We start from the raw sequence: 14,614 nt of genomic DNA, 5'->3' as shown, positions 1-14,614 counted from the left end.
GTCCTGGAGGTGTGGTGGCCTCTCAGGAGGGGCTCCCAGAAGAAGGAGAGAAGGGGACACTACAGTGGCCTCCTGACATCTGCCCAGCCAAAGAAGCGTCTCTATCAGTGGTCGGCTAACTTTTCCTGTAAAGGGTCAGGCTCAGTATTTTAGGCTTTGCAGGCCATATGGGTCTCTGTCATAACTAATATATAAATGAACGAGGTAGCTGTCTTCCAATAAAACTTTATTTACAGGCACTAAATTTGGATCTCCCATTTTCATGTCATGCATTATTCTGCCTTTGATTTCTTTTCAGCCATTTAAAAATGTAAACACCAGGAGTTCCTGGGTGGCTCACTCGGTTAAGCGTCCAACTTTCAGCTCAGGTCATGATCTCGCTGTCCAGGAGTTCGAGCCCCGCGTCGGGCTCTGTGCTGACAGCTTTGGATTCTGTGGCTCCTTCTCTCTGCACCTCCCCTGCTCATGCTCCGTTTCTCCCTCAAAAATAAATAAACATACAAAAAACTTTTTAAAAAATAAATTACATTAAATTAAAATGTAAAAACCATTCAGAGCTTATGGATTTGGCTGGCTGGCTGCAATCTACCAACCCCTGTTCTGGAATTAAGGTGGCATTGTGAGGGCACGCGGCCCTGTTCCACCCACAGGGCAGGACCTTCCTCCAGTTCTCCTCAAGGGTCAGGCAGCCCCGGGGAACCTGGTTCCCTGACGCACGGCTTCAATAGTGAGCTGTGCAGGCATTGGCCCTCGGGATCTGTTAGCATTGCGTCCCAATCCATGCCTGGCTCCACGCCCCTGTTGATGGCCACAGCAATCGGAGGGCATCTGCTGAAGTTCGAGAAGCCTTGCGACCAAAGATAGGGAATAAGATACCACGAACTACTGGGGAAATGGTGTGGGAGTGCTTGCTTCCTATTTCCTAAAACAACCTCAGAACCCATCTCAGCTTCGGCCTGGAAGGAGGGTCACGGTCATCCGGCCTGGGCTCTCGAAGCCCTAAGGCAGGCAGGGGAAGAGGGGAAGTTTGCCCCATTCCCCAGAATGAGCCAACTAGACAAGGCCGGCAGGGTGCAGACCCCACAGGCCAGAGCCCCGTGTCCTGGGACCTGAGATTTCATTTCGGATCTTCCCGATCAGACTATGCGACCCTGGGCAAGTCACTTAGGCCCCCTACACTCCAGCTTCTCCACCTGTGTAATAGAAATAATGATACTCCCTAGAGCTATGGCGGATTAGTCGGGAGAAAATATATCAAGGGTTTAGAAGAGTTCTAGGCACATTATGAGCACTCAGTCAGTGGTAGCTATTATTATTATTATTATCTCATTATTCCACACAATAAGCCTATGTGGTAGACACTATTATTAGCCTCCTTGTATGATGAGGGGAACTGAGACACAGAGAGGTTAAGTAACTAGCCCTAGGGCACACAGCTAGGACTGGGTGGGGCTGGAGTGTGGAAAGCCTCACCACAGTCTATGAAGCTTTTAGCCCCTGGCCTATGTGCCCTCTTGGGAAACCACAGGAGCTGAGGAGCCCTGGGTCCAGGGAGGACCCTGCAGGAAGGTGCCTGGAGGTGACGCGGCCAAGACCTGCCTCCTCTGGAATGCCTCTCTTTGTGCTCCCATAGCCTCACCGCTTGCCTTTGGGAACCATGTGCACATTCCTGTACATCACAGGCCAGGTGAGGATCACATCTGCTTAGGAGAGACCCTGCACCCTGTGCACACACACATAGCAAGCCCTGGGAAAGGGTCTGGGGTGCTAAGCGGAGCTCCATTAGCTTGGGGGCCTCAGGCAAGTCTGTACCCTCTTTACACCTCAGTTGTCCCTCTGCAGAAGGAGAGGTTGGATGGGCTTCTCTGCAGTTCTATGATCTAATCAGCTTCTGACACATCTTCTGCTTTTAGCAACCTGCCCTACCCCCCATCTCCCAAAACACTAAATCTTGGGGCCTGCCTTCCCATGACTCACGGAAGACAGAACAAGAGCTTTCCCCGCCCCCCCCTCATGGGGAGACCACCAGCCTTTCCCACAGCAAACCAGCACATGTTTTGACTGGCGCAACCAGCCATCCCTCCCTGCCCACTCTAGATGGGCACTAGGTAAGACCCCATCTCAGCCTGGTACTCAAAAGAGGCAAAATACTGTGTGAAGCCAATATTCTGTCCTGTCTTTAGGACAGGCTTTAGCCATGGTGTCCCCAGCCACCAAAGGCCATAGAATAATCCCGCAAGTGGATGTCAGGGGCATGCCTGCTCTCTGCTTGGGAGCTGAAGTTCACATGAAGTTCATGTGAAGTTGGTTCAGGATAACCTGCCCCTCTACTGCCATCCCAGAACCCTGGGGCCTTGCCTCTCCCAAGGGAACAGCTGCTGGCCAGGGCAGGTGCCTGTGGGTGCTGTAGGTAACTGTCCTCAAGAAGACAGCATTAGTGCTGGCATATAAGAGGCACTTATGAATAACCAAGGAATTACAGGAAATGAATGAATGAATGAACCATCTCGTCTAATCCAATTTCAAATGAGGAAAATGCAGGCTAGAGAGGGCAGACAGCTTGCCTGAGATCGCATGACTGAGTGGCAGTGCCCAGATAGGGCAGTCAGCCAGCAGGGATTTACTGAGCACCTGTTATGTGCTGGGTGGTGGTCCTGGCATTGCGGATTCAGCAGTACACGAGCGGACGGGGCCCCTGCCCTGGTGAGGCTTACGGTCTGCCTCCACAGTCCAGTCCCCTGACCCCTCATCCAGGCACTTTTCTCACGCTGAAATAGCCAAGGGGACACTCTGCCCTAGGGCCTTGCTCAGACCCCCGCGGGGAGACGGTGAACCCCAGGGGGTGATGGGCTGGCCTGTGGAGCTGACTGTGCACTTTCCACGCCTTCTCAACATGCTTGGAGCATTAATTATTTTTTTTTTAATTTTTTTTAACGTTTTATTTATTTTTTGAGACAGGGAGAGACAGAGCATGAATGGGGGAGGGTCAGAGAGAGGGAGACACAGAATCTGAAACAGGCTCCAGGCTCCGAGCTGTCAGCACAGAGCCCGACGTGGGGCTTGAACTCACGGACTGCGAGATCATGACCTGAGCTGAAGTCGGACGCTTAACCGACTGAGCCACGCAGGCGCCCCGAGAGCATTAATTATTAATGCTGAAATAATTGACACTCATTCACGTGCCAGTCACCCACGGGAGAGCCGGGCCCGCATTAACCAATTCGTCTCTCAGTGATTGATTAATTAAAGCTGAGCTTTTATAAGACACCCTCGGGTGGCAAACCACACTTTCCCGGGAGTGGAAGTCCAAGGGCAGGGAGGGATGGGCCTTCTTCGGGGTCCCACGAGCCCCAGGGAGGAACCAGGAAGCCAACATGGACACTTTACTGGAGCCTGGGCACTTGGTTGCCACCCGGGCAGGTGGACATTGCCTTTGCCCACGGCAACAGCAGAAGTTCATGTGGCCTGAACACTCAGGGCAAATTGCAGGCTTTTGAAATGCTATCACATGAGTCATCTGTGTGCTCGGGGGCACGGGGCGCTCTTAAAAGGGAGAAAAATAACCAAGGCGTGGTCAGGAGTGCCAGTCCGGCCAGAAGAAGCGTTAGCTTTTGGTCTTAGCCGCTTGAGCCTCTCCCCGGGTCCTGCTGGTCCCCTTAGCCTCAGTTGCTTCATCAGGGAAATGGGTGAGCAGGGTCAGCCCTCGCCCTGAGCGTGTGTTCCTTTATTTAACAATTGTGTGTTGAGCATTAATCCTTCCCAGCCTCAGGACGGTGGAGTGGTGAACAAGGCAGACCCCAGCTCCCCTAGAGTCCAGGCTTGCTGCCTCAAATCAGTGACGATACAGGTCACTGTATCTGCGTGAGGAGCTTCCTAAGCCTTGGGAGTCAGCACTCCTACTCCAGAGCCCCAAAGGGTAAAGCACAGTTACCCAAGTAGGAGGAGAAAGGGGGAAAGAAAGGGCATTTGGAGGCACAGAGGTGAAGGTGGGGAGCTGCAGACAGGAAGGAAACCTGGGTGGGGAATGCAAGGTGGGGACTGCAGGCTCCAGGGTGGGAGGGGAGGTGGTAAGTGGCAGGCTCGGGGCCCTGGGGAGCCCACTAGCCACCAGACTTCTTCCTAGGGCCTTGGGGTCCTGGAAGAATTCTATACAGGAGAGTGACAGGGTCCACCACCAAGTTTTCCTTAAAACGTTACCCAGGAAGGGTAGGAGAACGCCACGGGTACGTTTCAAAAACAAGATCTGTGGTCCCCAACTGCAGTGCTGGCCTGTGGCTGCCACCACCAAATAGGTGAAGGACACAGCCTTCGGCCCTCTGGGCCAGCCCCTTCCTGGTTCCCACTGCTGGCCATCCCCCAAAGAAAGGTACGCCTTACCTGTGATGGATCTGATGTGTCACAGCCCCCAGGGATCAATGCACCTGAAGGACAGGGAGCAGCTCCAGGGCCGGGATCTGCCAAGGCCACTCATGCTATTAGAGCTAAGAAGAGTCACTGAACCTGCTCTCAGGAAGGGAAGGGAGGTGGCCTGGAAGGAGCCACAGGGGGTCCTCGGGGCCTGGCCCATAGCAGGGAAGTTAGGAAGCTGTCCCAGAGCCAGTGTGGGGTGTTTACCTACCCAGGGAGCTGGGAAGTGGCCCCGTGACCTCATCTGTGGAGGGGGTGACCAGCAGTGACTTACCTCCCTCACTGTGTTCCTGTGGGAAGCCAGAAGATGCCCCAAAGCCCCAACACAGAACCAGACTGCCTTCAGAATGTCCCCTGAGGCTGAGGGTGGGACTCCTAGTGGGTAAATGAGGGCTCCCAGGTAGCCTAAAAACCAGGGCTCTTTCCTTGAGGCTCAGAGCTCCCTGGGCCGTGGGGATGTCTATCAGATTCACACACACACACATACACACACATACACACACACATGCATGCACATACACATCCATCCACAGGGGCCGAGGTACTGTGCTCATGGAAGATTGTCCAAACCGCCTTCTCCACCACTGCGGGACCCAGAGGCAAGGCCGCCGGCTTCTGGCCACACCCCCCCAACTCTGCTTTGTTCATAATCTGTTTTCCAAGAATTGGGCCCAGCAGCCATCTCACCCACATAGCCACGGAGGGAGTGGGGATGGACCATGGATGGCAGTCCCCATGGGCAGAGAGAACATCTCAACGCACAGATGCCATTAATATGCCAGGCTTGGGCAGGACTTTCAGGCAGGAGCGGGAGCAGAGAAAACCCTGAGCCCCAGCCTCTCCTGTCTTCCAGGTAGGCCCCAGAACAGCTCTGTCTTCCCTTACCCCTCCTCCTAGACAGCCCAGTGGCTATAGGTTACTTTGGAAACAGCTCCTGGGGGGCAAATCCCAGCTCTGCCACTTATGAGCTGAGCCATCAGCGAATGGCTTTCCCAGCCTTAATTTTCTCATCCGGAAAATGGGGATAATAATACCTGTTCCCACTCTGACCCCGGATTGTCACGAGGTCTTTGTCAAACTGAGATGATCTTACGTGCTGATTCCCCAGCACATAAGAACAGATACCCAGAAAACGACTGGCCAGATTGTACCATTCTACTTTTAAAGTGGTGACCCCCCCACCCCCACCCCAGGCATTGAGTGGCCAGGGCAGGGCAGAAGGGGCTGTGACACCACACCGTGGGCAACCACAGGAGCCACAGAAATCATGCCTCTGCCCCCTGGCCCAACCCGCCCAGCACCTGCCCAACATGGGGATGATCTAGTCTCCAGCTGCAAGGGGGCGGGGGGGGGGGCCAGCAACAGGCCACATTTACAAACAGAGCTACCCCAATCACAAAGCGTATAACCAGCCCGGTGCATTGCCTCATGACGAGGAAAACATGAAAATGGCACGAAATACACACAACCAACCATGCTGCCACACTCCACAGTCGCAGTCTCAAACCCCACATGGTCTCACGCTCAACCACGCATATACACGCTCGCCCACACAGCCTCAGAGACAGCCAACCACACACCCCAAGCTCACGCCCATGCCTCACCTACACAGGTTCAGCTCCTTGTGCGAGGCCCACGGGTAACATCAATTGGTCAAACATCCCGTTGAAAGCTGAATAGGGGCCGGGTTCCTCCTGGAGCCTCTGCCCGCAAGAAGGGGCCTTGGCTTTCTGCTTCTTTGCCCACACAGGCATGCTTTCTTTCCCTGTAGCAGTCTTCATGGCTTGCTGGCAGCCTATGCCCACCACCCCTGACCTTGAAGGAGGTCAAGGCTACTGTATAGGGATTATCTGTCAGGCTCCTTGTGGGGTCCCCAGCAAGAATCCCCAGGGTCTGCAGGGGGCATGCTAGTCATGTGCTGGGCAGGCCTGGGTTCCAGGTGGGGCAGGGGCCCAGTCACAGAGCAAAAGCTGCCGAGTCCCCTTCCCAGACCCTTGTCTGCACTGAGTGGGGACCCTTGGCCTTTGCACCGGGTGGCAGTGGTGCCACACCCAGTAGCTGGAACAGGCACAAAAGCTCTGACACATAATGGGCCCTCCTCAGTGCTGCCACCACACTGGACCGGGCCGCAGGGGACCCACCGTGTGCCCCACCCTGAACCAAACTGAGAGGGCGGAGAGAGAAAACAGACATAGGACACCCCGGAGCCTCTGCTGAGTGGACCCTCAGTGTGCCCATCTGGGAAATAGGGGAGAACAGAGGGCTGGTAGGCGTGGCGCCGTCTGCACAGGGGATCTCCTCACCCCGGCGCCCTCCCCATCCCCGCACCCCCAGACTTGGCTCCACTGGGTCACTGAGCACTCAGGGCACGTCTGAAGGTCCACCAAGGATGAATCTGACATAGCGGGAGCTCACGAATCACAGCGGATAGGGGGTGGAGACATTTGAGGCAGGTAGGGAAGCAGCCTCTGGCTCTGGCTGGCCCCGTGTGACCCATTTGTCCTATGAGAGGCTAACAGCCTGGTGGCCGGAAGAAGGAAGAGAGGGACACGGGGGAAGGAAGAGGAACCTTAAAGCAGCGCAGGAGGGCTCAGGGTCACAGGCGCTGGACTTGCTGAGCGGTGTGGGAGGCTTGCTCTCTGGGCCTGCGCTGTGGGGTTCCAAGGGCATCGCCAGGGAGAGGTGGGGCCCTCAGGCCAGGCCCACTGGGAAGATAAGGGCAGAGAATGGGAAAAAGCAGTAGGCAGAAAAGGACTAAGGACTGAATGAGGAAGAAGGAACAGGGGAGCCAATTGGCCCCAGAAGCACAGGAAGGAAGATGTGCATCCCTACTGGAGAAAGAACACTCAGCCCTGGGACAGAGGAGGCATGCCTGTCCCCACGGCACCTGTCAGGAAAAGTAATTGCCAACTACCGTTGCCCCAGGGGGACCGGAGCGCACAGGCACGTATGCCTGCAAAGGGCAGCAGAGTACCACTCAAGAGACCATCTCCCAGCCCACTGGCCTCATGACCTCAGAGTCCCAGACCCTTCCTGGGACTAATGGTGGGATCCAGGGACCACCCTGTAAAGCTCAGCCCCAGAGGTGGGTCCCAGGAGGTGCTCAATATCCAAACAGTGTGGGACCCTGGTGACTTACACTGCCCCTCCTAGAGGCTGCCGGCGAAAGTTCCTGGGTCAGGGGTGGGCAGGGGCTGGATCAAGGGCCTGGAGCAGCCAGCAGCAGGTGGATGCAGCCCACTGCAGAGCAGAGAAGCGGCTGGATCCTGACTTACACCCCAAATGCCCAGGCCAGGTCTTTTTTAATGAAATTTTCCTCTTCACCCCTATTAACTTGTATACCGTCTGTAGACTTTGCAGATCAATAAATCCACCCCTTAGGACAAAACGCCGGCGGAGCAGTAGCTCTCTCGGATAGGCAAAGGATGGGAAAAGAGGCCAGAGGCTGCCTCCTGCTACCAGATGGCTGTGTAAATCGAGATATGTCCCTCCAGCTGCCCAGGGCCTCCCTCAGTTTCCCCACTGTTACCTTCACGGGGTTAAATCAATCTGTAAGGTCCCACCTGCTCAACTGTCCTGAGATTTTCTGGGAAGACCACATGTGACCCAAAGACCAAGGCCCAGCCCCATGGCTCTGCAGGGCCTCGGATGAAGGCGAGGCTTTAGGGCTGCCGTCCTCCCAGAGAACAGGTGGCCCGGCCACGGCACCTGGGCTCAAGCGCCCAGGGTGCCTGTGCCAGCTGTGTTGACCTCGGGCAAGCTCTGAACCTTTCCGCACCTCAGATTCCCGACTTTGGAAAATGGTGAAATCGCTTCCCCAAAAAAGCATGACATACAACAGCACTTTGTGGGTGTCTCAAGTCAGACCTGCCATTGCAGTTGGACATCTGTCAGTAGTACTAAAACCACCACCACCACCTACTCCAGTTCAAATCCCCACAGGCAAGGACAGTTAGCATACTCACGGCCTCCTTTCTGTTCACCCTTCTGTTCCCAAGGCCCTAGCCTCTTCTGGGTTACAGTCACCTAGATCAGTAAATACAGGGCACGGAGGTCAGCTGCACTTCAACCTTCCAGGTTTTACATTTCCTTCCAGGGAAGGGGGCTCAAACTGGCACTTTCAAGCGGTAATAGATGCGCCTTTAGTAAAACATAATTAGTCTCGGGAGAAGGAGGGTAAACAAACGTGTAATTCCTGGATTTGCTAATTGTCCTTCATGTTGATCTTCTGCCATTTTTCCTGGCCTCTCCGACTGACATCCGTGCTCGTGGCAAGGACTCAGAGAGCGCCGGGAGCGGGCCGCGGAGGCAACCAGCGTCAAAGCTGGACGCCTGGCCGCCGCCCTCCTCCCCGCCACCGCCTCCAGCCCGGACCCCACCGCCCCACACACCACACCAGGCAGGAAGCCTGTGGCACTCGATCTTTTATTTTCTTAAACTGTACACAGATGTAAAATACTTTAACAGCAAGTCTATGGGAAAATTGTTTGGTTTTAAATTATTATGAAACAGAACCTAAGGGGAGCTTTATTAAATAAACATAAAGGTGGGGAATTAAGGACGCACACCTGCATTCTACCATAGTCATTTTTACTGTACCTTCTGGGTGTGTGAAGATAGAAAAGACACATCAAACTGAATAAACAAAATCCATTTATACCCTGAAACGTTGGCAGGCCACTCACGGGATTGTTCACAACGTCTACCTCACAGAAGATGGCCTCACCATCTAATAAAAATTAAAACTGATCTGTTGGCCTCTTTGGTTCCAAAATTATGTATAATACATTTAACTGTATTTTTTTTTTTGCTGCTATAAAAATAACTTCTTTTTTCAAATGGCAGTTTCTGACTAATCATGCAACTAAATCAGTGCAAACATTAAAAGCAATCATTCGCTTAAAAAAGAAGCAAAGGATTTCATTTCAAGTATAAAAAATATAAAAAGAGTCGTACGAGTCCAGTTTCGTCTAGTGTGGGTCAACCCTTTAAATTGCATAGTTCACGTGGCACTTGGACATCTGGGGGTGAGCGAGTTCAGTGATATGCCAAGGGCCACTTCTGGACACACGCAGTTGGGCAAGTGCTATATCATGTGCGTTCAGGCAAGTCGGCAAGTGCTAGGAGGGGCAGGCGGGCAGGCGAGCAGGCTGGGGCCACGTCCATGGCCGGCCCTGGTGGCCGGGACCCACACGGGCAACTTCTGTAAAGCAGCTGAAAGCCTTCCCCATCTCTCCAAGACCGGCTAAACTGCTCCCCTCCCACAACCCCGCTGGGGGAGGAGGCACCCCCACCCCCCAACACCAGCATTTCCAGAATGCCTCCACTGCACCATTTCCTCCTCGGGGCTCATTCCCCTGCCTCGGGGGTCATTTCCACCCCTCCCCAATAAGTCCTAGAGGAACATCCCCAGTGAAGGGCACAGATTGCAACTTTTAGTTTTCTTCCCGTGTAAAACAATTCAAATTTTAACTTAAAAGGTCATACTTGGTTAAAAAAAAAAAATCCCTTTTCAATTATACAACTGGAATGAATGACCTGTCAACTGCTAGTGATCAGTTAAAGCATCAAATTAAGACCCTCCTCCTCTCCCTCCCTCCCTACCCCAAAACAAACACACACAGAAGTCACGCCAGGGACCCAAGCAACAGTCAAACGGTCATTGCCACTGCTCCACGGTCTCTGGCAGGTTGTGTCCTTTCTGGGCCTCTTTCTCTCCACAAGGGTGGGAAAAGACAGGCCCCCCTGGTCCTGCAGCATGAAGGATCCCAGGCAGGGAAGGAAGCCAACACGTCTGAGCCAGGAGATGCTGAGGCATGGCAGGCTTTGCACACAAGCAAAGGGGGCCACGCAGCCCTCCCGCCTGTCCGCACGCTCCCCACCCCCGCATCTGCTTTTCCTGTCTGTGGCTCCCGTGCGCTCTCTCTCGTTCTCTCTCTCTCTCTCTCTCTCTCTCTCTCTCTCTCTGCGTCTCTGTCTTTGTGCTTTTATGTGTGCTCGGAAGGCGCGATTCAGAGTGGCCGGGCCAGCTGGTGGGAACGGTGGCTGTTCACCCCATTCTCTCCGACTGACAGGCATTTGTAGCTAAGCTGCCATTTGTCACCGCATCCATTTGCTGGTATCCTGGAGGCTGCTGTGTGGGTGGCAGGATGCGTCTGGCTGTGCGTGTCTACGTGTGCATCTGAAAGTATTTCATGTCAGTTGAGGGTTCTTGCTCTGGCTTTGACTGATTGCTCGATGAAGTAGTAGAAAAATATTTCAGGCCTCGCCCCGGCACCTCCCGGGCAGCCCAACGGGAGGACCGGAAGGACCGCGCTCAGCCGGCTGGGCCCCCGGTGCCCACAGGGGCTGGCAGGAGACCCTCTGGGACTGCCCTTGCGCCCCGCCGCCGCAGCCCCGCCGCGGTCAGGCGCAGCCACACTCCTCCACAATCATGTTGGGCACGTCCCTCTTGACGATGTTGTACTCGTCGTCGAAGTAGAGCATGGACATGGTGCTCAGCTTGGTGGGGATACAGCAGGAGTTCACCGTGCCGGGGTTCAGGCCCCGCATGCGGTACTGGTTCACCACGGCCGTGTGGAAGGAGGAGGCGGAGCCGGGGACCCCTGCCAGGTAGGCCGGGCAGCTGCCCTCACAGTAGTTCCCGTAGTAGCCGGTGGGCGCGATGATCCAGTCGTTCCAGCCGATGAGGCGGAAGTCGATGAAGAACTGTTGCCTGCAACAGAGGTTGGTCCGGCCATCGCACTCCAGGCCCCGCTTGCGGATGCGGTGCCTGCTGTCACCCAGCCGCGCCTGCACCACCACAAAGGGCCGGTGCGACTCCTCACCGGGGTCCACGAACACCGGCACCACGGCCAGCTCCTGGCAGCCGTCACACTGCACGTCCAGGTTGAGCCGGCGCTCGCCCCGCTCGAACAACGACTGGATGGCCTCGGTGAGCGGGAAGGTGTGCCAGCCGCTGCGCTTGAGGTCCACCTTCTTCTCCACCACGTTCCACCGGTCGCCGTGACCCTGCTCCTGGAAGTACACCTTGACCCGCACCTTCCTCCGACTGCCCTTCTCCAGGACGTAGGGCAGGAGCTTCAGGTAAAGCCACAGGCTGGCCTGCACCACAAACAGGTTCTGGTTGCCTTCGTTGGAGATGAAGAAGTACAGGCGGACCCGGGAGGAGGCAAGGCCATCTGCGGAGAAGTGGGAGAGCAGGCCAAGTTAATTCAAGGAGAACACGAGGCAACGCGGAAAGACACTCTGCTGCCTGATGCTGCAATGTGAACTTGCCACGCAGCTGGAAAACGTTATTGACCAGAAATACAGTTTCTGGGGCCAGGGCCTCTCACTGGAACCTGGGAGAGGCAGAGAAAAATCATTTTCCATTGAGAAACCCGGACCGACTTGGAGCTGGAGGGTCCGGGCCTATAAAATCCTGCCTCACCTCTCCCAGGCCAGGGCTCCCTGGAGACAGGCTGTCAGGCCTCAAAGCTCAACAGAGGAACTTGTCAAGAGGCCAAGATCTTAACAAGTTGTTATGGGTATCTGTGAAATCTGGAAAACAAAACCAGGATCGCACCGAGGATTTTGGGGTGGGTTGTTTCAGTAGAGAATTTTTTTTTTTTTTTTTTTTTTGGTTAACTCCGGGCATTGCAAAATCAAGCTGAGCCACCTACTGCCTCTTCCTAGTGTTTACCTAAGCATGATCTGATCCAACCCCCAGTGGATCCTCCACTGCAAACAAGCGAGCTCTGCTCAGATTTCTGACACGGGAACGTGTGCTTTGCAGGCTGCAAAGCGCAGCCCTCGTTTCTGACTGGTTCCAAGGGACAGGACCTTCAGCCTTGAAACTTGAGGTCCACTCCTTTCGTGAGACACTGGCTCCCCGTTAATGGCGCGTTCAAAATCTCCGAGGAAAAGGGGAACTGGCTTGTTAAGTTTCCTCCATAATTCAGCTCAACAAGAAGAGAAACCATGCCAACCGAGATACAACTACACACGCTCATCCTACATTTTTCAGTGACTCTTCTGACAATTTGTACTTTTTTCTTTTTCTTTTTCTTTCTTTCTCTCTCTCTCTCTTTTTTTTTTTTTTTTTTTTTTTTTTAGGCAAGAAGAACAAATAAGGCAACTGTGTGGCCATAGCTGGTTTTATCAAACCTCCTACCACCGCCCTGCAGCCCCCTCCTCAGGCTTCGCCTGGCTCCTCTAATAACACTGACATCTGACTTTGAAATGGGGGAAAGTGCAGCCTTAAAAGCTGGTCTTGGACGAGCTGCCTGTGACCTGAATCTGTTATTTATAAGTCAAAGAGCTGGCTCCGTGAAACGGACCAGAAATATACCAGCCCCCGCTGTCATTTTGTGCCACCGGGACCAAAAGGCCTCCTCGACCTTCCAGAATCACATTTCTACTCTGGGCCCCAAAGCACCTTTTAATCCAAGCTCTCTAATTGCATGTCGAGCTTTCCCTGACTCGGTCGGACAGCTAAAACGGCAATGCATTTCTTTCTAAGCACAAACCAGCCCGATTGTCTCTGCTTTTCTCCACACTCGGCCATGCAAAACTTTTCATCCCTTTTCATCCCCAGGCGGCACCAGCACCGTCTGCCTGCTGCCTGGAAGAGTGGGGGGCATTTTCAGCCTGGTGACACAACCGCTCCCCCCTCCCACAAGCTCCCTGCCCACCCCAGCCCAGCCCGCACCAGGGCTTCCCCCTCTGCGACCTTCTCCGCAGTCCCCTCGGCACAAATGGGGCTGAGCTCCAGGCACAAAAGCCAGCCTGGCTCATTCAAGTCCTGAAAAGGACAGCGGAGTGGAAAGCACTTGCAGCATTTCCGCGCGGGCACATTTTCCTTCTTCTTTTAAAGTTCCGAAAGATTTTCTCTATTATTATATTTAGTGGTAGAAATTTGCAATCCAGGGCCGGAAGAAAATTCCCAAAAGGACTCCTACCCTTTGTTAACTACCAACTCTGCGGCTCTAAAGTGAGGGGGCTGCTGCCGCTGCCAGGCAAGCCTAGAGGCACGGGGCTGCCCCCAAGCCGCGTCTTTCTCTGCGTAAATGATGGGACCTGTTGAGAAGCCTGCCTTCCGCCCGATTCCGGTGCCCACACAATCGGAAGAGAGGTTGCCTAGCTCTCCCCAGTGAGGCTTCAGCAATCCTGGCAAGCCCACGCTGCCCGGCGATGGAAGCGGCCCCGGGGCCTCTCACGCAGGCACAGGCGCGCGCGCGCGCACACACACACACACACACACACACACACACACACTTACTTCTCCGGCCCACGGATATCAACAAGCACACACATCTCCAACCACACTGCTAAGCCTACACTCCGATCGTGGGAAACAAAAACATTAAGCAATCACCAAGCAAGTGCCCGCGGAGCCAGGGCCGCACGCATCTGCCGGGAGGGGGATGCGCGCCCAGAGGCGCTGGGGCCCGGTTTCAGAGCAGTGGTGGAGGGCGAGGCGCTCAGCGGCGGGGACGGGGGAGCAGGGGTACGCTGCCTGAGGGAGGAGGACGGCAACCAGGACGGGGTGCACAGGGCCAGGGGCGAACGGCAGGGCCGGGAGTCCACGTTTCCCCCAAGGTGCACTGGCTGCGGCGGCCAGAACGGGCAAGGAGAAGGGAGTGGAAGAGGGTGGGGAATGAGGGCCGCAGCTGGCCGCCCGTGGGACCGACCCACCTGTCTCGGCGAAGCTGATGATCTCAGAGACGCGCTCCTGGCCGTCGGCGCCCGGGCTGGCGTGGCCGTCGAGGTGCGGGATCTCCACGCGGCCGTCTTCGCGCACCTTGCCCGCGTGCAGCTTGCGCAGGGCCGTGACCATGGCGGCCTTGGGCACGGCGTGCGTGATGTTGGGTCGGCCCCGCATCTGCAGGCGGCTCAAGATGTGTCGCTTCACCGCCTCCAGGAAGTCGCCGTCCACCCGGCCCAGCTCCTCTGGCCGCCGGAAGCCGCCGCACGACGTGCAGGTGTCCTGCGAGCCGCCGGGGGCTCCGGGCGGCGGGGGCGGCGGCGGCGCGGCGGGCGAAGGCGGGGGCGTGGGCGAGCCCCAGGCCTCGGGCCCCAACCAGCCGGCCGCCAGCAGCAAGAGGCAGGCGGCCCCCAGCGCCCGACCGGGCAGCCCGTCCATGGTGCGCCGCTGGCGACGAGGGCGCCCGCCGCGAGGCGAGCCAAGCCGAGCGCAGGGCCGGGCTCCGGGCTCCCGGCGCGC

At 55.7% G+C, this 14,614-nt stretch overlaps 1 protein-coding gene and 1 long non-coding RNA gene across 2 annotated transcripts; both read right to left on the bottom strand.

The window, feature by feature from the left end:
* Positions 1-209: 209 nt before the first annotated feature.
* LOC125911934 (uncharacterized) lies at positions 210-6,591 on the bottom strand. The gene is made up of 2 exons (XR_007454512.1): positions 6,012-6,591; positions 210-480 (listed from the first exon to the last, which is right to left on the bottom strand). It is a non-coding gene; the product is annotated as an uncharacterized LOC125911934 (long non-coding RNA).
* Positions 6,592-8,814: 2,223 nt separating this feature from the next.
* INHBB (inhibin subunit beta B) lies at positions 8,815-14,585 on the bottom strand. The gene is made up of 2 exons (XM_049616220.1): positions 14,086-14,585; positions 8,815-11,588 (listed from the first exon to the last, which is right to left on the bottom strand). Exons 1-2 carry the CDS (start codon positions 14,531-14,533, stop codon positions 10,813-10,815), a joined length of 1,224 nt encoding a protein of 407 aa, XP_049472177.1. The 5' UTR covers positions 14,534-14,585; the 3' UTR covers positions 8,815-10,812.
* Between the last annotated feature and the right edge of the window lie 29 nt (positions 14,586-14,614).

This window comes from Panthera uncia (genome assembly GCF_023721935.1).
Source record: "Panthera uncia isolate 11264 chromosome C1 unlocalized genomic scaffold, Puncia_PCG_1.0 HiC_scaffold_3, whole genome shotgun sequence".
In the NCBI taxonomy this organism is placed as follows: Eukaryota; Metazoa; Chordata; class Mammalia; order Carnivora; family Felidae; genus Panthera; species Panthera uncia.
Note: the sequence above shows the minus strand (reverse complement) of the source record. Positions and strands in the feature narration are given on the sequence as shown.